The 20,460-nt window shown below is 41.4% G+C and overlaps 1 protein-coding gene across 1 annotated transcript; it reads left to right on the forward strand.

Moving 5' to 3' along the window:
• Positions 1–2,185: 2,185 nt before the first annotated feature.
• wdr43 (WD repeat domain 43) lies at positions 2,186–20,021 on the forward strand. Its single transcript, XM_035168142.2, has 18 exons — positions 2,186–2,441; positions 3,269–3,403; positions 5,740–5,861; positions 9,631–9,751; positions 9,975–10,093; positions 10,216–10,318; positions 10,614–10,678; positions 11,145–11,304; positions 12,150–12,236; positions 12,383–12,508; positions 12,798–12,947; positions 13,251–13,337; positions 13,465–13,496; positions 14,911–14,974; positions 15,792–15,905; positions 17,262–17,331; positions 18,679–18,737; positions 19,019–20,021. The coding sequence occupies exons 1-18, from the start codon at positions 2,235–2,237 to the stop codon at positions 19,166–19,168; spliced, it is 1,971 nt and encodes a 656-aa protein (XP_035024033.1). The 5' UTR covers positions 2,186–2,234; the 3' UTR covers positions 19,169–20,021.
• Positions 20,022–20,460: the final 439 nt, after the last annotated feature.

Genomic DNA, 20,460 nt, shown 5'->3' on the forward strand with positions numbered 1-20,460 from the left:
TGAGCGACAGCTGTAGTGCATTGAGTCTACCAGCAGAGGGAGGTATTACAACTATGTTATACACAATGGATTAAATAGATTATATCGCCTGTATAAGATATCAATATATATGTGTTTGCAAGCAGAATATATTAATATAATTCTATATAGGCTATGTAATAATAATAATATTTTTTACAGCACGTTTTAAACCACCAACAGGAAAAACAACTTTAAGCTAAAATTAAATTAAATATCAAAATTTAAATTTATATATATAATGTTGAAACATTGTATATATATATATATATAATGTTGAAAAATTGTATTTGTCTACAGGTGTTTGGTTGACTCGTTTAAGATGTTATTCCCCGACTTATGCCAGTTTATGTTCATATTTAATGTATTTAAAGAACGTCTTAATATTTGAATTCTTCCATTTTTGGGGAATTTGAGGGAATAGGGAAAAAGGTGTATCTGCTACTGTGGGTGATATGAGCCTCAGTGTATTATTAAACACATTGTAGCTGGCACTGTCTGTTTCTGCTGCGTTTGTGACGACAGCTGGTAATACATGGTTCAGCAGCAGCACTAGAGCCACAGAACAATGTATTCAGATAATTCAAATGAAAAACACATCTATTACTCTCCATGAAACTGTTTGTTTTAAAGATGCCTGTTAACAGAAGCCCTACAATTTTTGAGGTATAAAACAACCTCAAATATCTCAATGAAAACATTTCTTCCGCTAGAAGAAATTTGACTTACTCCATAATTTGCATTTTACAATAATCATTCAGCTTCTGGTGTGTAAAATAAAAATATAAAGTTATTTTGACACCCAACGAGACTTAGCCAAGCCAAGTCTTAAAGGCAGAGAACAAAGTGAAATATCAGGGTCACATCATCAGGGATGATTTACATGATGATAATGTGTCAGTGCTGTAAACTGTATACACAAGCCAACATGCTGTCGCACAAGTTTTCTATGTGTACCTATGATGTTGAAATAGCCCTTTTTAGAGCCTACTGAACTCCCCTTTACACAGCACACTTGTGTTGTTTAGTCGTGCTAAACTAAAAAAGCTTCAGGTGGCACATGATGTCATGATGCATTCATTTATTTTGCCCAACCTTCCAACATGGCCAAGTGCAAGCCACATGTCCCCACCGTACATGCTCTGCTGAGGAATGTTAGGCATCATTTTATGGTTACATTAACTGACTCTAAAAATGTGATTATAAGGGTCTTAACTGAGACAACACTGAATGACACACATACTCTTTGGAAGCACTGGAATGAGAGTCTGTATGTGTTTAATCCCTAAGTAGGCAACTTGTTAAGTGTGATGTTGGTAATTGTGTGCTATACTTTAAAATGTATTTATTTTATTTTATTTTTGTACTCATAGCACTGGACCAAAGTATGTGTTTAATCCCTGTGCACAGATAAAGAGTTACGATTGTACTCAATATTTTATTTTTACACTGATATGGACCTAAGAGTCTGAAATGAAGCATGACTAACTGACTGACTAACCCACTCACTGACTAACTAACTAATCAACTAACTAAGTCACGACCTAACTCACTCACTCACTAACTAACTATCCCACTCACTAATTAACTAACTAATGCACCCACTCATTAACTCAATAACCAGCTCACTAACTAACGAATTCACCCACTAATTAACTAACTAACTCACTCACTCACCCACCCACTCACTAACAAACAAACTAATTCCCCCACTTACTAACACATCCCCTCACTCACCCACCCACTCAGTAACCAACAAACTAACTCACTCACTCACTAACTTAACCCATATAAAACAGGTTTGAAGCTATGGTTTGAAGTTGTTGTTGCTGCTGCGTTCACTTGCTGTCAAAAGTCGAGTGTACATTCAATGTGCACCTTTACAATCCATTGAGAAGTGATTTAGATGTAAATACGCTGGAGTCGTGACGCCTATTCAAAGAATTAATGAATGATTGAGTCCTGTCCGTGGTTATTGTGTAATGTCTCATATTACTTTTGTACATATCGTTTTCACCCGTTTTTAAGTGTAATATTTACCCATATTTACCGCCAGATCCGGTTGTTACGAGGGACAATGAAGCGGCTCGTTGTGCTGCAGCAGCCAATGGGAGCGGGCCTGCGCTGACGCGCTGATGCGCTAGTGCGCATGTGCACACGGAGCCGCACGTGGTTCGGTGTAAACGCGACACGCAGACGCACGCAGCGCTTCAGAAATGGCGGCCGACGCTGGCATTTCTCCGCTGCAGCTACCTTGTGCTTTTTCGCCCAAATCGCGGCAGTATCTAGCTCTGTGTGCCCAAGATGGCAGACTGCGCATCTGGAGCACGGACAGTAAAACGCTCCACCAAGAATACGTGCCTTCAGCCCACCTGAGTGCCACTTGTACCTGCATAGCCTGGGGACCATGCCGGACAGCCAAGGTATGTGAGGCGGAGGGCTGCCCCGCTGTTAGCATCAGGGGCTAGTGAGGCCTCTGGATCTGTGTGAGCGGTTTCTGGTTAAAACGTTCGCATGTTGAAGCCACAAAGATGTCGCTGTTTTTAGAGAACGTGCACACGAGGTCTGAACCCCCGTGCTGTGTGTCGGTACGGGCGCATCCATGTGTCTGACACACTCGGAGATAGCGGCGGAGCCACGTTAGCCGCTAGCTAGCTCAAACCAGCTGCGCAGGACGCACATGTTGCTCCCACATGGTAAACCGAGAAATCACGGACAACGTCCCACCTTTAGTTTTCTGGATGAACTACCTGTACTGACTGTTTAGTACAATCACGTTAATCGGAAAATGTGTTTCCTATTGTCTCAAGGCCGTAAGTACTAAGAATAAAGAAGTTCTTTAAGTTAGCATTAGCTCGCTAGGGGTTCAGCAGCGTGTGCCTCCATGACACCCGAGGAAAGAAAGGCTCAGAAAGTTTCACCTCGGTTTATCTCCTGTCAGATTGTAAACATCAGTCAGGGGGTTCAGCTTGTAAGTCAAATGAAAATATAACCTTGCGTGTAGTACTGTTTGCGATCTGTTAATCTTTTATATTAATAGTCCGCACGATTATCTAACCATTTGACTCTGACTTTGATTCAAAGACAGTTTTTGCCTTTATCGGCTGCCAATGTGTTGGATTAGAATTCAAACCAGTTCCTCTTAATATGATCAGAATTGTAATTAAGCCTCCAATTGTACAAACCTGTGAATACAGATGTCATAATTATTCATTTTAAGAGGGTGTCATCACTATGTGTCTTGTTTCAGGAGGGCCCAACGAGGAAGAAGAGGAAATCGGAGGCTGGGCATGTGGAGGAGAAGGCAGACTTGTTGGCGATGGGCACAGCAGCCGGTACAGTGCTTATCTACAGTGCAACGAAGGGAGCACTGCACTGTACCCTGGTGAGTTACACTGATTTGTGTGATATCTTATACTATGTCCCACAGAGGTGAAATAAAAGGAAGATAATACACGGCAAAGTAATTTTTTTCTGAGTGTAATGTGTTCATAGTTATCAGAGAACCTGTAAATTACAAATGTATTTGTATGTTGGACAAAGAATCCTGAAGCTGAAATTCATCCACACTATTTTCACTGAGCTGAAGATACAACATGCATCCTAACTTTAAGTAGCTTAAAACATTCGACTGTTGTAGAAACTGCCATACATGATCATTTTTGAGGCTGTAGTTACTGTTCGGGCTGTAACTAATATTAATTGGGGTTTCCAGCGGGTGAGGATTCAATATTGGGGGCTGCAAAGATGTTAACTGCAGTTTCCTGGTGATCTCCCAAACGTTTCTAGATTTCTCAACTTTTAGAAGTCGTGCACAGATAAAGTTTTTCAAACGTGTGACTTTTTTGACATGTTGCGACTGATGTCACTGTCCCACTGTCAATTATGGTAATATTAGGTGACAGCTGGCTCGTTTTAGCTTATACACCAGCCTGTATTTTTTATTGAACTTTATTTAATAGATATTACTGAATCATCCACACATCTAACCCATCTTCAAAACAAATGGACCAGGAAATTGAAACTGGTAAAAAAAAATATACTGAATAAAGCAGTTTCACGTTATAAATCATTTTCTTTGATGCTGTTCGATGGACACGGGGCATCAAGAGGAGCTGCCGGCAGTTAGCGGAGCTGCTCAGCTTATTCTCATTGCGTTGCCTGATTTTTGGTTCTGATTCCTTTAGTTTTCTTCACTCAGGAGGTTTTTATTTTGATCCAAATTATCCACAGAGGTCTCCTCCGCTTCAAAACAAACGGACCAGGTAATTAAAAGTCAAAAAATGATGATAAAAGCACTTTCAGGTTTTGGAAAAGTCAGGAAGGGCTGTGAGATGAGCTGTTGGTTCGGTTTGTTTTTTTATGATCCAGACGTACGTTGACTAAAATCCTTTATCCGAGTAAAAGTTATCAAACAGTGACGTGACTTGAAACTGTTGCAAAGTAGTCTGATGGAGACGTTAGAATGTTCAGCCGACAGCACGGGCATATAAAAAAACTGATGGTAGGTCTGGGCGATAATACGATTAAGATAATTATCTCAATATAACTTTTCCTCAATAGAAATATAAGACATGGTCAATACAACGTCGATAGAACTCATCCATCCATGAGAATATTGCGGCTCTGACCCAATCATGTGGCTGGATTAGAGATACATCCACATCAGGTTAGGTTGACACACACAGCACTGTGTGTAGGACTAGCAGACGCACACGTGTTAATGTTTGGGCTACTAAATAGAGGTGAACGACTCTGTATCGATGCAGAGACAGAATATTATCGATTTATGTTTTCCGCTACGTTCATTCAGGACAGGCGCACATTAAAGGTCCACTTGTCATGTCTCAGAGTCTCTGTTGGAGTCTGCTTCCTCCTCACTGCCCCGCTGACCTGTGCTCACTTTACACTACAACAATAAACACTGTACAGTACTGGTGTTTACTTTGTGCTTTGTTTTATTCGCTCTAGAGTTAATGAGACACGTGTTTAAACCTACTGCCCAACACGAGACATAACGTGACGCGAACAGACAGGACATCAGGGTAAAGTGAGCACAACGATATAGAGTCCTGATCCGAACACCGATAACTAAATACATGTGATTATCAGTTTGTGTGTGAAGAGGGACAGAGACGTGCGCACACACACACACACACACACACACTTCTGCAGACAGAAGACGTTCCTCCCGCAGATTATGACGCAACACTGTTTTAACTTCATGTTGCAGAAGAAGCAACGCCCCGAACATAAATAGGAATTCTGCCGTTTTTTTTAAGATAATTTGTACGTCTTGACTGATTAGAAAACATCAGAGGAGCAGAGTTACTTGTTGAACTGCGCAGAGTAATGCGCCTCAGTGCAGTGGCGCTGATTTGATTTATATCGCGTTATCTATTGATATCGACTATGAAAAAAATGATAGGGATATATTTTTTCCCGTATCGCCCAGCCCTATTTGAAAGTATTAAAAGTAGGTAAACACTGTAATATAATAACAACAATAGTCAGCAGCAGGACAAACTACAGCCTCTAAAATGTCCATAAATTGCCGTCAACACCTCAGACACGCAGTAACTTACATTAACAAATTTCCCGGGCCAAACCGTGGACTGCTCTGCAATAACTAGGTGATACATTACCAATACTTGAAGCCTTTACTGTTGAATAATAGGACAATTTGTTTTACCACTGCTAACTCTGATCTGTCTCTGCCAGGATGGAGGCCATAGTGGAGGGGTGAATTGTGTCCATTGGCACCCTGAAGACAACTTATTATACAGCGGCTCAGATGATTCAAACATTATCGAGTGGGATCTGCAGACGGGCAAGATGCGAAGGTCAGTATCAACCTGATTTGTTTTTTTTGTTTTTTTTAATCGGCATGGAAGAGAATAGGGGTGTCTCCTGATTACATCTGGATTGTTTTTAATAACTGACCAAATAACACATCAATCTTGAGTCACATTGTTTTGCTTAAAATCTAAATGGGGAATGTTGTTTCATTTGTTTTTAAAGAGTAACATCTGGTCTCTAGAGAGAGCTTAGACTGTACTATAGAGCCAGAGGACATTACAAGAAAAAGAATCATCAGTTTTTTTTGTGTAAAGTCTTCAGTCCAGTCTGCCACAGACTGTGAAGACATTTTGTATGACATTCTTCAAGTGAATACTGTTTCCAGAAACGGGCATCATCTCTCACAACTATTTCACATTTCATTGTCTCCAGCAGCATCTCAACAGCATCTTAGGAATTGCCAAAGACATGAGGCTTGATAGTTTACAGATTAACCATACATTTTATTACAAATAGCTATAAATGCATAAAATGAAACCAAATCTATGGAACTTGAATTAAATATTAACATTTTCTTGCATAAAAGTTTCCATGTCTGCAAAAATAGACATTGAAACCTATGTCTGTGAAAGGCTCATATCTACAGACTTTTATTAGCCAACCGATAAATCAGTCATGCTCTAGATAACAGCCAAGCTTCGTTTTAGTTTTCATAGAATTACCATCAGTTGGTAACTTTCAGTTTTTTACCACTCTACAAATCCTTTTGTTAGTTGAGCTCAATAGACTGTTTGGTGGCTGCAGGGAATGTTTGCTCTCCCACCTGATTTTGGCTGAGCCGTTTGCTTTACGTTTTCCACTCAATTTCAGCTTAGCAAATGTACAACGTGTTAGAAACTGCCGGCTGTTTTGTATGTGTTTCTGCTGCCCTGCAGTTCACTCATTCATAACACAGCTGTAGGTTGAACGTTGTGAAAATAAACCTGTTCGACATCGATGAATATCAGACATTCTGAAGTCATCGATAATTTGTCTCGTGAAAAGTGTGAGCTCATCAAGTTCAACAAACGTGTCATTTCTGAAAAGAGAAATCTCAAGCGGCCTCTCCTCACCAGTAAAAAATAACGTTCTCTTCAACTATTGGAAATTTCAGTTCTTTTGTCGGGGGCCATCAAGATTTTAGATGATCACAAGATATTTGATTCACATTTCAGCTGCTATTTTCCTACAGATATACATGGTAAACAACTTTTAAACACGTATATTTACCTTTTCATGTCAGACTGTTAGGTTTACAAAGGTGAAGGGTCACATATTCTTAAAGTGACTAAGTCTTCTCTTCTCCCTTAAGTCTTAAGGAGGTGAAATGTTGATCTGTGTTCAGTAGGGTTGGGTATCGTTAAAATTTGTATCGATTCCGATTCTTCTTATTGATTCCGGTTCTTATCGATTCCCCATTTCGATTCCAAAATGGTAATAAAAAGAGGTCAAATTTTTAGAAAACAAATATCTTTATTGGACTGGACCGATGCACGGTAGCTGTGCTTCATGTTACACCGGGGCAGCAGCAGTAACGCCTTGTGGTAGAAAGGCAACATTACAAAAGAAAACCCACGCAACTCATCTCAGAGCCTTATCAGACATGCTCAGTGTCTTTAATCCAACTTTGTAAATTAGTGGTAACTGAGATAAAAGGCAATGTTGAAACTTTTTGCCTTAAATACTGGTGTTTAAATGAACCAAACAACACATAGTTGTATTTGTGGATAATTATTAGAAGAAAATGTTGTCATTGTCCCTGTAAACAATGTTATATCAATAATTGTCAACTTAAAGATCTGTTAAGAATATTAATCTCTCATATATTCCATAACAACAGAGTGGAAATCAGTAGCAGTTGAACCATTTGTGGATAATAACGTTTTGAGCTGCTTTTTGTACGTCTTATTTATAGGAAACCTACTGACCTAATTCATACAAGTCATGTTAGTCAGCTTTCCCTTGAATGCCAGCGAGAACTGTGCGTCACTGCCGTCAAGCAAGGTGCTAGCGAGGTGCTACTAGCGCGAGCTGAATATCACACGCTTGGGCTCGGAGACTGAAGGACATTAAACGCTGTACAGTCTTTCAGATCGACGCCGTGGTGCCTTAAATGTTTGCTGAGCTTCCCACATGCATTGCACTTTGCCTTGTCGTCGTCTTTTTTTTAAAGTGAAACCACACTTCTGACCATTTATCGTGGCTTATCTTAGCCACGTTAGCCATATGCTAGGTCGAGTCTAAACAAATGGACAGGCTGTTGCGTAGTGCGTGACATGGTATCGTAGGCAGGTCCTGGCAGATACATACGGCGTCCATGCAGTTTTGGAACCGATAAGCACAACTGAAATTTTTTTTTTTTTTTTTTACGATCACCCGGTACTTTTGGATTCGGTTCTAATTTGGAACAGTTTCGGGTCCCAACCCTAGTGTTCAGGTCCAGTGAGTGACTTGACTTGTGACTTGCTGCATAAGGAAGCTCCTCCTGATTAGTTTACATGCATTTCTTAGTAAAGAGGCAGACAAAATGTGTGTGGACTTATGGAGAAACTCTGGACCCAATTCTCTGGAGTTGCTCTAGAGGAAATGTCTGGAAACGGCTTAGGTCAGTTTCAGGTTTTGCACAGCTCTGAGAACAGCATGTCCCAAGAATAAAGTCCCACAAGTCATTGATTGAGTTCACTTATTCTTTCACTCTGAAATATGTAGTTTAATCAGAAAAAAGCAATACCTCCACTAGAGGGCAGCGCAGAGTTGAATTTCTGATGACGACAAACATGGCAAATTTCCGCCATTGTTGAAATTTCTTCCCCGTGTCCTTTGATCATCTCACTTGAACTATTGGCTACACTGCCCCCCACTATTATTATTATTATGATTATTAGTTGGAACTGCTGTTTTGTCTCTCTGTATTGGTAAGCTGTCTGAAGTTGTGCACAAATACAGACGAAATGAATGCAGATTACAAACTGAAGGATCCGTCTGTTTCGGCCTTTATTCACAAGTATGACTAGCTTCCAGTAAATAATAACATCTTGCATCTTTATATAGCGCCTTTCAAGAGACCCAAGGACGCGTTACATATGTCCCTCAGGATAATTGGTACTCAATATAGTTTTGTTCTCATTGCTGCAAATTTTCTGCTGCTTTCAGGTGTGCTATGTGTTGTAAGAATGGTTATCTCAAAAGTAGTTAGAAGTCTCAGCTTTTTGTAATAATGGTCTTATGTAAGTAGACAGCTCTAACACTGGTCTTAGCACTTAAAACAATGTGCAAGGTGTGAACAGCACCAACAAGCCATATCATAAAAAGCTGTACCATCATGCATTAAGTATCGCTGTACTTCATCATGTAGACTACTCCTCTGGTGGCTGATACAGTATCTGCACAGCCAGTTGGTACAGTCATGACCTCTCATGCCACCATAAATCCTCGCTTGATGCTCTGTAAAGCCCATTCCTTGTCCACAAAATGCTTTTGGGGAGCGCTGAGTGCCCTGTATATCTCCTGCTGCTGTCAGGTGGAGTGCAACAGTAAACTGCTGAATGTAGCTGTAAAATCCCAGGTAAAAATACAGTGATGGGGAAACACAATAGAGGAAGTGCAATTTAGAGGTTGGCGGTAATGGAGAATAAAGCAGGCTCCTGGTCGTGTAGAATGTGAAATATAAAGGTTTATAGTCTGTCTGTTTTTGTTTGATCTTTTATTTTTCATTTATATAAAATGGATAAACATCTGTACCAACTACTGTCCGTCTCTTCATTGTTGACACAGCAAGTGGAAGGCAGACCGCGCAGCAGTGACCAGTCTGTGTGTGAGCCACGATGGGAAGCTGCTGCTTTCAGCTGGACAGACGATCAAGATGTGGGACCTGGACACCAAGGAGGTTTACAGGGTTAGTGAAGTTGCTTTAACATTTACTTTTGTTCATTTACATAAATTTCAGCTTCTGTTTTCATACAAATAGGAATGATGGACGCTGCTAAGGCAAAGTTTCCAACGCAGTTTTGTGTAACTACAGAGAGCTGATGAGCAATATAAACCAAGTGGGGCTCTGACCCTTTTTAAAGCAGGATTGACTCACCTGTCCATCTGTCTCTATTCTTGTTTCTGTGCAGAAATTCACAGGCCACTCCACAGCTGTGACGACCCTGCGCTTTGCCACCACACGACCCCCCGACAGCAACGGCCTCTATTTTCTGTCTGGTGCTGCACACGATCGGCTGCTCAGTGTATGGTGAGTACTCATCTGGAGTTGATGATGAGGCAAAGCCTTGACCACAGGCGTTATTGTTTGGCCACTTTCAGTTGATGACACTTAGATTATTGTTGAAATAATACGTGGTTCTCGCACTGCAGGCAAGTACGAGAAGACGGAAAGGACAAGAACTCAGTGGTGTCCTTCACGCTGACGGACGAGCCACAGCACATCGATCTTGTCACATCTAACAGCAAGGAAGAGGTCAGAGGGGAGACATCTCTAACTGTGGATATTAGGAGTGTAACTTTGCCTGTAGTTGTACTGACATGTTAAGCCATGCGAATCGACTTACTGCAGTCTGTCTTGACATGTGCAAATGTTTTTGCTGTGTGTGTGTAGTGTGTAGTGTGTAGTGTGTGTGTGTGTAGTGTGTGTAGTGTTATTTTGTTGATAATGAAAGACGTGTTAAACTGTAAAAAACTAAAATTATCATGGTCTGTTTTAATCACCTGTGGACTATGTGCAGATGTTAATGTGTGGTGTTTTGTTTGCACAGGCGGTGAGGCTGGCGGTGGTGTGCAAGGATGGACAGTTGCATCTCTTTGAGCACTTTTTAAATGGGTAAGTCCATAAAACACTGAATGCTGCCTGTGGAAGGTAACAAGACAAAAGCAATTGCATTCTGTCCCGTTGGAGAGTGTCTGTTTACTCTTTACGTTTAGATTTTTGTTCTCTTGTGTGTGTCTGTACCTAAAACCTCTGAAAGCCTCCAGCTATACCTCATCTCCTGAACAGCACAGTTTACAGATACACAGCTCCTCCATTGAGTCTTAAAGTCATTTTCATATTTGTTCACACTCGATGCTGGTGTGTTTGCTCCGTAATGGCTGCTAGGGGACATTGCACCACCAGCAAATGACACTCAATCTGATGAGAAATATTCCCTCCACCACCAAAGCAGTGGTTCTAAATTGTGTTCTGCTTCATGTGAAATTCTCTTGTTGCATATTAATTTACAACAAGGACATTTTAATCAGCATTGTACACTTCCTGTGGTCATGGCTCATATCAACATCTGTCCCCACAGACCCTGCAAGAAGCCCTTGTCCCCCATATGTACGGTGCAGATGTCAGACACAAAGGACTCACCGGTGCCCATCCCCCTGCTGGCAGCAGCCCTCGGAGCTGATAGCCGGACTGTGCTGCTGGCCTATGGCAACCACCTACAGCCTGTGATGGAGAGAGCAGTGAGTACACAGGAGGCTGTGAAAGTACATGTGCAGTCTGTTTATGCAGTCACCCACCTGTGTTTACACGTGTCAGTGAAATGATAACTTCAAGTTAAAGTTTTAAGTTTTACTTGTCATATGTAAGTTAACACAGGGTCAACAGTACAATGAAAAGTGTTGGCTGAGAAGAACAGATAAGCTCAGCAATGCAATTAGAGCAATGATTAAATTTAGATAAGATAAAAAAGAGCTCCATATAAAAGTCAAGTGATATACTATAATCATAGGAGGATGCAAGTGTAAAACCAAAGTGACAAGTATATACTGTAGGAATCTGTATGTTTAAGAATTTTTGCAGAGATGAGTAAGCAAAATGGGCAAGTAGTAGACATGTAGAGGAAATGAATTGAACGGGGTCCTTAGAGTCCTGTTGATTAAGTCTTGTGATGTGTGCAGTCCTGCTCCTGTACCGTCTGCCACACCTGCTGGTATCTTAAAACAAATATTTGAATCATTATCATGTTATAACTAATGTAAATGTATTTGTTTTTTGAGAACCTAGTAATTTTAACTTGTCTCATACCTTATATGTTGCTTATAAGCCTTTGCTATGTTAGATTGTTATGACTGTTTGCCGCCTTTTATGCAAGGCAACAGACAATCACGTCTGATCAACAATTAGCCTCTGGTGTAGACAGCTGATATCCAGTTCTTTTATTACATATAGTGATACTTTTTGTAGGTGTTTTTGCTGATTATCTCCACCTTTAGTAACTTCTGAGTACTCATGTTCTTGTCAGCCTTGAAGTATCTGTGTTGTTCAGACTCTGGATTTACCTCTTTCCACTTTTCCACCTTTACAGGAGATTAACACATCAGAGAGACATGTGTGTTTGACCCGGGATGTTCTGACCACCCTGTCCCTTTCCATGGAAACCATCGTTTCCAAGGTAACCAGGTGGTTTCTTATATACTGTAGAAGTCAAGACTAACATCATCTCAGCTTGTTCTTCAGACATTATATGATGATCCATGATCACTTCTGAAAAATTCAAACTGTACCTTAAGTTAAAATAGGAAATTTTGTCCCTTTCAGGTTAAAACCCCGATTGTCAATGCCAAGAGCAAAGTGTTGGTCCCAGGGCTTCCTGGTCACCAAGCCCCAGTAAAGGGAACCACACAGGGATCAGAGAAGAGGAAAAAGGACTCTGACACCAAAGAGGTAAGATCAGTGTCAATGATGAAAGCACCAGTCTGTAGCTCATGGCATCTTTCTCTTTCATTCTTTGACTCCAAAACACTTTTTTGGTAATCTCCTGCTGCATTGTTCATATTTGAAAGGCCAACTCTAGAGAAAGTCTTTCTTCAGAGTTCTTGTCTTAACACAGCCGATGTCGTCACTGTACAAATTCCATTAAAAACTTTAAAATATTGAACCGTAGAACCTGAGTAAAATTGATAAATCTAGCACTTAAATTGCGCTAATTCCTGTTGACTTTTCTTTCTTTTAGATGTCAATAGCAGAGCGACTTGGTGAAATCGATCTGTCTACAGTCTCCACTGAGAAGGGAGCTCCTAAAGGGACGGCCTCTCTACTGACGGACAATTTTGCAGTGCTGCTGGTGCAGGGCCTGGAGAGCAACGACGCCAACATCCTAAATGTGAGTTCTCCTCTCACAGCCCAGCATCTGAAATAAAACATTCAGTCTAGTTTGGTTTTTCATCTAAGTTTGTTTTGCCAGAAGACTCGGCTCATAATGTATTCAAAGAGTTACAAGCTAAATGTTTGATTTTTGTTATTAAAATTTAAACTCACCCCCCAACAAATTTCAGAGGAAGTCTAAATGTTAAGGCGCAAACTTTTCTACAGTCAAACAAGTTGGCATGAAACATCCTGAATATTCATGTGTACTAGGTGTAAACCTTGCATCTTAATAACTTTTTTCTCTTTTGGTCCTGTGCAGAAAGTATTCCAAACTCGCAAAGACATGGTAATAAAGAAAACGGTTGCTCGGTTACCCCTCCCTGCTGTTTTACCATTGGTGGAAGAGGTGAGTGTTTGTCTCTGAGACATCAGTCTGCTCAGGTCTTTTGTCACACCATTAGGATTTCTAAGTAAAGTTGTGCTGCCTCTTGTTATTGTAGTTTAATTCATCCTTTTTATTTCCTTCTCTATAGATCACAAAGAGGCTCCAGGGGCATCCATTTATGTAAGTGAAAACTTAACAATCACCTTATAATTGGTCTACGCTCAGCGTTTCTTAACATTAAAGACTGCAGACAATACAGATAATGATGTTTGTTCTGCTCTTACTTTCCACCTGATTTTCATTTAGGTTCAGTCTATAGCTAAAATGGTTTAAGTGATCAAATCATTTGATTTTTATTCAACAAAAACTAGAAACGTTGTAGTCGAGTTCTTGTTGACATGTTTGTCTCAATTTCACCATTAAATCTGTAATTTTATTTTTCTGCTACTTTACACTTGTAGCCATATTTGTGTGCAATTTCCATGGTTACAGGTGTCTTTCGCAAGGTGTCAATATCACTCTGCTCTATATAATTGATCGACTGATGTGGCTTTCATGAAAAAACCATGGGAGATGTAGCTGGACCTCTGAGACCACGGACCACTGACTGTCTTGTAACAGTCGATATGGTGCCTGTGTGTCTTGATGGTGTGTCAAAGCTGATTTGTTTGATTCAGTTTGTGGTGGTAGCATGGGATCACCTAAACACAGACTAGAGAGGCTACGGTCTTGCACTAATGGGGCTGGCTGTCTCCGTGGACAGTTAAAACTTTATGGACAATAGCACGAGAGCACACAACAACTGCTGCAGACAGCTCTACAAGGAATCTCATGTTATGAGAAGTGAAACTTTTATTTGGTTCATTATGAAACTGGCAGGACAAATTTGAGGGTTATTCATTACCAGGTTGAGTTTTATTTGAAGAGTGTCATTCAAGCTGCTTTCAGAAATGCACTGACCTCCGCAGATACTCTGTATTTTTTTATGGGGGGGGCGCATGTGTGAGCGCAAATGTCTGAGTGAGAGGCTCCGCAGTTTTTGCGGACTGTCTGACTGGCCTCCCAGTATAAAGTCAGTAGAAATTCATGAGAATTCGGTGTGTGAACCCAGCAACGTGTGGGGTGGTTCACAACTTTTCTAACTCGCGACAGACACAGAAATAGAAAAATACACCAGTGAAAAAGTGGTGTCATACACGTTGGGGCTGCACAACGGCTTAAACTGTCATAAATAGTATGTGCCATGCATTCACGCTCTGCATGCCGGTATCAGTTAGAGCCCTTCTGCCCTAGGTAATAAATTAAAGATATCTCCTGAATTATGCGGAGGATTTGCTGCTGGTGTGAGCGCCTCTGTGCAGATCACCTCCTGCTGTGTTGTCCATATGTGAAAAGCAAATTCTGGGTAAACTCAGTAGCCAATTCTCCGGAGTTTACCCGCTGGTCATGTCTGAATACGGGTTAAGTAATTTAGTTGTTTCCATGACTGAATTATTACCATTGTTGCTGTATAAAAACAGAGTGCCTTGTGAGTAAATGCAATCAAGAAGCAAGTTTCCCTCTTGACAGCATATGCATTTTTTCCCTCCAACAGGGCGGCTCTAATGGTACGGTGGCTCAAGGCTGTAATCATGCACCACACATCATACCTGGCATCGGTAAGTCTGTTTCTTTGTGCCTGTACTGTTCATGAAGCCACCAGGCTCCAGTTGGTTGCTGTTGCCTTGTGATCTACTGAAGCTTTCTTCTCTTTTATGGTGCAAATTCAAAATGGAAGTGATTGAGATGAAAATTTGAGAAATATATTTTAACCTTTTTTGCTCGGTCCACGTCCCATCCACTAACATAAGGAGGTAGAATTTATAAACAATATTGGAGCAGCGACGGACACGCTTTGGCTTCACTTTTGGCAGTTATGGTGTCCATCTTTATGTACAGTGTGTGATCCAAACTTTATGTTGTGATTCGCCCAAAGCATTACGCAAAGCTATTTAAATAAAACACAGGCACACACCCTGTGCATCTTATTTACATCTACAGTCGTTGCCTCCACCACACAGCAGAGATAAAAGGACTTTGACGGTCTGTACGATGGTGTGACTGCAACCAAGATATCTCCATAACCAGTATTTACTAAACACGTTAATGATATTCATTTGAGGATAACCCTGTGACCTGTAGCATAGCACCATCAGCCAACTAACATTTTGATGATTTCAAATGACATATCCCCTGACCTGTGAAGAGGTACATACAGACCGAACATTTACAGTTATCGGTCTTAACAAGACAAACCCTTTTAGTGACCGCGGCATTTACCCTTAACCCTCGCATCAAGTGGTGACTTGAATGTGTTTACTATATGAAAGCAGTGGTGAGCTGGAGAAATGAGTCCTTGACCAAGGTCTCATCGATTGCGTTCTTGTTTGTGTGTTTCCTGCTTCTGAAATGTTTTTACTTTTCTGTAATCCACAGCTGCCAGACCTGGTTACCCAGCTGGGAGTGCTCTATCACATGATCGAGAGCAGAGTGAAGATGTTCCACAAGCTAACGAAGCTGCACGGGAAACTGTATCTCGTCATGACGCAGGTGAGTGTCGTCATCTACAGAAAACATGTCCAGTATCTTGAAGAGTTAAAAAAACAGATGGACTCTGCTGTGTTTGAGGCAGGAGTTGGATGTTAGGAATCACACTCTGCCCCGGATACGCCTGGTGTCCATGCTACTCTAGAGCACTGTTGTGCAGTTAAATTCAGCTTTTTACAATTATACAACTGCTTACATGTGTAGAAGCCATTATCCACTTGTATACTCGTTTTGACTCGCTCTTTCTGCAACTAACAGCCAAATGCTTTCTTCGTACACTGGCATGCGCATGCCCAGTGTACGAGAATGCTCATGTAAGGTGCGTTAGTATGGGCAGGGAGTAAAACTGATGCTAAGCCTAAACCTAATTGTTTTAGTTTGAAAATGCTGTAGTATGGATGTAGCCTTGGATGCCCTTTACTGATGAGGGTGCAGAGTCAGTCACCTGTTGCCTGGTCATCTCATTGTGACTGTGTGATGGTACGGAGAATCAATACGCGTCTTTGAAAGCTCTTTGTAAGCTTGGATATATTTCTAAAGTTGCATTTAAACTCCCTCCTCTAGACCACATCCTCATGCGCACATCCCTCCCACATGGACTATTATCAGTTCAAAAAAAATGCCACGTAGACATTTGTGACCTTGTGAAGAAAGCGCTGGAGCGATCTGCTCATGAAAGTGAACAGCGCTTCTTTCTCCCACGTTTCTGCTACGTTCCTCACATAAGCATCACAATAAATTCCGATGACGATGCATTTTACAAGAAGGATTGGGTCTCAGAAATGGAAAGTTTCTGCTCCTGACCTTGATGAGGGGGTAGTGAGTGGGCACTCTGCTTGTGAACACACTGCTTCACTTGAAGGGTCAGATCACTGTGTTTGTGTGCGACATTAACATTATTATTTCAGTCTCATATTTAAATAGTCCTATTGCAATAATTTCAAACGGCTGTAAAACACCACAGAGCATCATGTGATGGATTTTTGCTCCAATGAAGTCAGTGTTTGAGGAACGTCTGTTTGGGATGTTTTTGCTCCACGGGTGCTCTTACAAACCTAATCCAATAACGTTGTCATGTAAACATGCAGCCACTAAGTGGATCAGGTGTGAAGTGAGGACACTGGGGGGGTCCTGTGGGTCTTGACAGGGCTGATGAAATATGAACTACATGGAAGTCCCTGCTCTGTTTTGCCAACTGTTCCAATAGTACAAGATTCAGTGTCTGTTAAGAAAATTTAAGATAATATGCTCTTGTAAAACTAATCATGGCTTCATATGTCTTAATATGTGGGAAAAATAATAATGTGCACAAATCCAAATCATTGGAACACTAATGCCTGTCTCCCTTTTGACCACTAGGTGGCGACAAATGACAGCAGTAAGACAGTTACAGATGTTGACCGCACAGCTAAGCTGGTGTATGAAGAGGGTAAGTGCTGTACTTATAGAGTCTTCTTTTGTGTTCTGTGCCACTGAATAAAATTCAAATGTAAGTAAACATGGTGTGGTGTATATGTCAGTGTTCGCTTCCTGACTGGTCTCCTTGTTCCTTAAATCCTTCCTCCTTGGTGACGTCACAGTTCCCAAAGCCCTTCAAATCGCATGTGTAGTATATTAACCTGGATGTGTCTGCGATGAGTCAGTGTGGTGAGCGGCAGCTGACGGGAGTAGAAAGATTATCTTGTTTTAACCCCGTAACCGCTCAGTTGCACGTTTCAGAAGCATGGCGGCCAGCAGTGATGCCCTAAACATGCTGTCGTGCAACAGGTCACTCTGTTGCTCTGCTGGAACGTATCGTTTCTCATTTTTTTTCAAACTCATTTAGTTTCATGTCGGTTCACCCTCACTCGTGCAGGACTTTCGATGATAACCACGTTGAATCAGCAGTTTTTTTCGTTTTTTTTATGAAGGCAATGTTGCCCATCACTCAGCCATTCTTGGCGATGCACTGCACGCAAACATGACTCCTGTTGCCTGGCAACCTGTCGGGCAGTGTTCAGATCCTCCCTCTTTGAGCAGGAACAACAAGGCCCGATTCTGTTTATTCTCATTTCTCATTACCACACTGTAGAAACCGCTTTATTGAGCCACATAGAAAATTGGCTTTCATGAAATAATTAAGCAGCGCCTTGAGTTGCAGCACCTCTGTCAGTGGTCCAGGATGTGAAGGCAAACAAAACGCTGTTAAAGGGGAGCTGATGAGCAGGAGGTTGTTGCAGTCCTGTGCGGATGCTGCTGCGCTCGGGGCTTATTATGGCTCCAACATTGGAATCCGACAGAAAGCCTCAGACTTGTCGCACTAGTTAGTGAGTCCTAGTTTGTTCAGGTTGTGTTGACAGGGTTAGAATCATTTCCCTGTTCTGCAGCATCTTAACTTATTTACAGTGAAGATATTTACTGTGGATCTGTATCAGTTTCTACTGGTCAGTGTGTCTGCAGCAGATGGCGACCGGCTGAACTAATGGTGCAGATATTCTTAGCAAATCATATTGACATTTCTCCTGCTGCAACACACTAAGTATTGTTGTCATAACCAAATGACCCTGCTCTGGCATTGAGATGCAAATACCTGCAATCCCTCCGCAGGAAATTTATAAACAAGTGAAAGCACCTCTTTCTCTATGTTGCTTCAGTTTCTCTCTCTCTCTCTCTCTATCTGTCTTTGTGTGTGTGTGTGTGTGTGTGTGTGTGGTGGGATTGTGCAGGTATTTATGTAATCTAAACAGTTTTGCAGCTTCAGCTGATGGATTTGTTTTTCTTTACTTGCCCCTCACAGAATCATCAGATGAAGATGAGGCCTCTGGTGATGAAGGTCTTCCTGATGACGACTCTGATGTAAGTATGAAACAGTCAGAAAAGGGTTGTGTATCGTTTGGGTTTTTGTCCCTCATACCTGGGGAGGGGGGGCGATCACAATGTTGGGTCAATGTGGTGATAGCTTACAGTAATTTTTGATGGAAGATGGCTTCATCTATTAGCCCCACGCTAACAATACAAAAATGGAGAGAATTGTCACCCAAGTGTCCAGGTCAGCAACAATAGTACTAGAAGAGGAAGAACTGGCTCACCTAGTATTGTTACTACTGAGATGCTAATTTTTTGCTTCCATGTGTCAGAACTGGGAGGAGGAGGAGGCAAAGGAGGAGACGATGGAAGAAGACAAGGAAGAACAAGCAGCAGATGAGGAAGATGAGAATCCGGACAGCAGAACAGAATCCAAAGCTAACGGAGAGGAAGACATGGAGAACGAGAGCGAAGAAGAATGAACACCAATCACAAAAAATGGACCTGAAAGAGTTATATAAACTTTCATTTTATTTTCCTGCTTTTGATTTTATTATCAGAAAAGAGTCTGGTTTTACAAAATCATGGGGCCCCTTGTTGAAACGCGGGCAGGTCAGTGACGTCCTGCTCCCGGTCTGTCTTTCTCCCCATCTGATGAACAGATGCTACATTTCAGGGAGGAGAGCCAAACTGATGCATGTTCTCCTCCTGCTCTGTCAGATCAAGTCTGTATACCAACTCTGCAGCCTGAGTTTTTTTGGTGGCGTTCCAGTTTGTCTTCACTGCAGGCTGCATTCCAAATGCAATGTTATATAATAAATAGTATTAGAACATTGTATATCCCCGCATAGTGGTAGACGAGACAGCGCTCTGTCTCTAATTGGTTTATTCTAACCCGTCTTTGTGGGTGATCTAGAACGCTGCTAGTTGTTGAGCTCAGGTGTGGAGTCGGTATGCAGGACCACCGGATCTTTGTTGGACAGAAAACTGCTTGAACCGGAGGTGGGTTCACCAGCCGAGACCATATAACATGTCCCCCCATAATGTAAATCTTATGTACAGTGAAGTGTTTGTATGAGCTCTTCCCTCTACAGTTATCCCCCAGAAATCCTTGGGATTAAATGGACTCATGTAAAGTCTCCTGGATGCTGTATTTTTCTTTTCTTTTGAAATTGTTTCCAGATTTTTTTGCTTGTTTTAATTGTTCTTTTTGTGCGTTTAGTTTCGGTGCATGTCCTCATGTCCACCACCTTTAACCCATAGTCGCAAGGGAGCGACTGAGAAGAAAATGTGAACTTTTCCAAAAATAGGTGAATAAATGGGTTTACAAAATGGCTTAATGTGTGTGGTCAGGGGTGAGACGTGCTGCTTTTTCAAAATGTGCCTCATTTAGGCACAGAAATAATCTTTAAATGAAATCATTTGTATTGTCATGGATGTTTGTAATTGTTCCCATGCAGCCGAAGAAAAACTAAAGGTGGGAGGGGTTCTGGTCAGGTAGGCAAAGTGGATGAAATGTTAGTTCCTATCGAGATGTTAATACACTTGTACACAATGACATTTATTGATGACTAAATAACATTAGAACATTCAAGTAACCCAATAAAGGCTGGGTTCAAAATCGCACTGAAAATCAAAAGGGAAATTTTGAGATCACAGGCTGATCCAACTTGTGTGAATTTCATCACTCATAATGTTCATCAGAGCGTATGGCCGCCACAGGTCTGTATGTTTGGGCGTCATGTTCCTCATGAGACGGCAGATGGTGTCCTTG

This window comes from Hippoglossus stenolepis, chromosome 10, assembly GCF_022539355.2.
Source record: "Hippoglossus stenolepis isolate QCI-W04-F060 chromosome 10, HSTE1.2, whole genome shotgun sequence".
Taxonomy (NCBI): Eukaryota; Metazoa; Chordata; class Actinopteri; order Pleuronectiformes; family Pleuronectidae; genus Hippoglossus; species Hippoglossus stenolepis.

Excerpts from the sequence above, each read along its gene's own strand:
- wdr43 (XM_035168142.2), top strand. The coding sequence starts at position 2,235 with ATGGCGGCCGACGCTGGCATTTCTCCGCTGCAGCTACCTTGTGCTTTT. Across the intron at positions 9,752-9,974 it reads ACACCAAGGAGGTTTACAGG|AAATTCACAGGCCACTCCAC; the intron begins GTTAGTGAAGTT and ends GTTTCTGTGCAG. Across the intron at positions 15,906-17,261 it reads TGTATCTCGTCATGACGCAG|GTGGCGACAAATGACAGCAG; the intron begins GTGAGTGTCGTC and ends TTTGACCACTAG.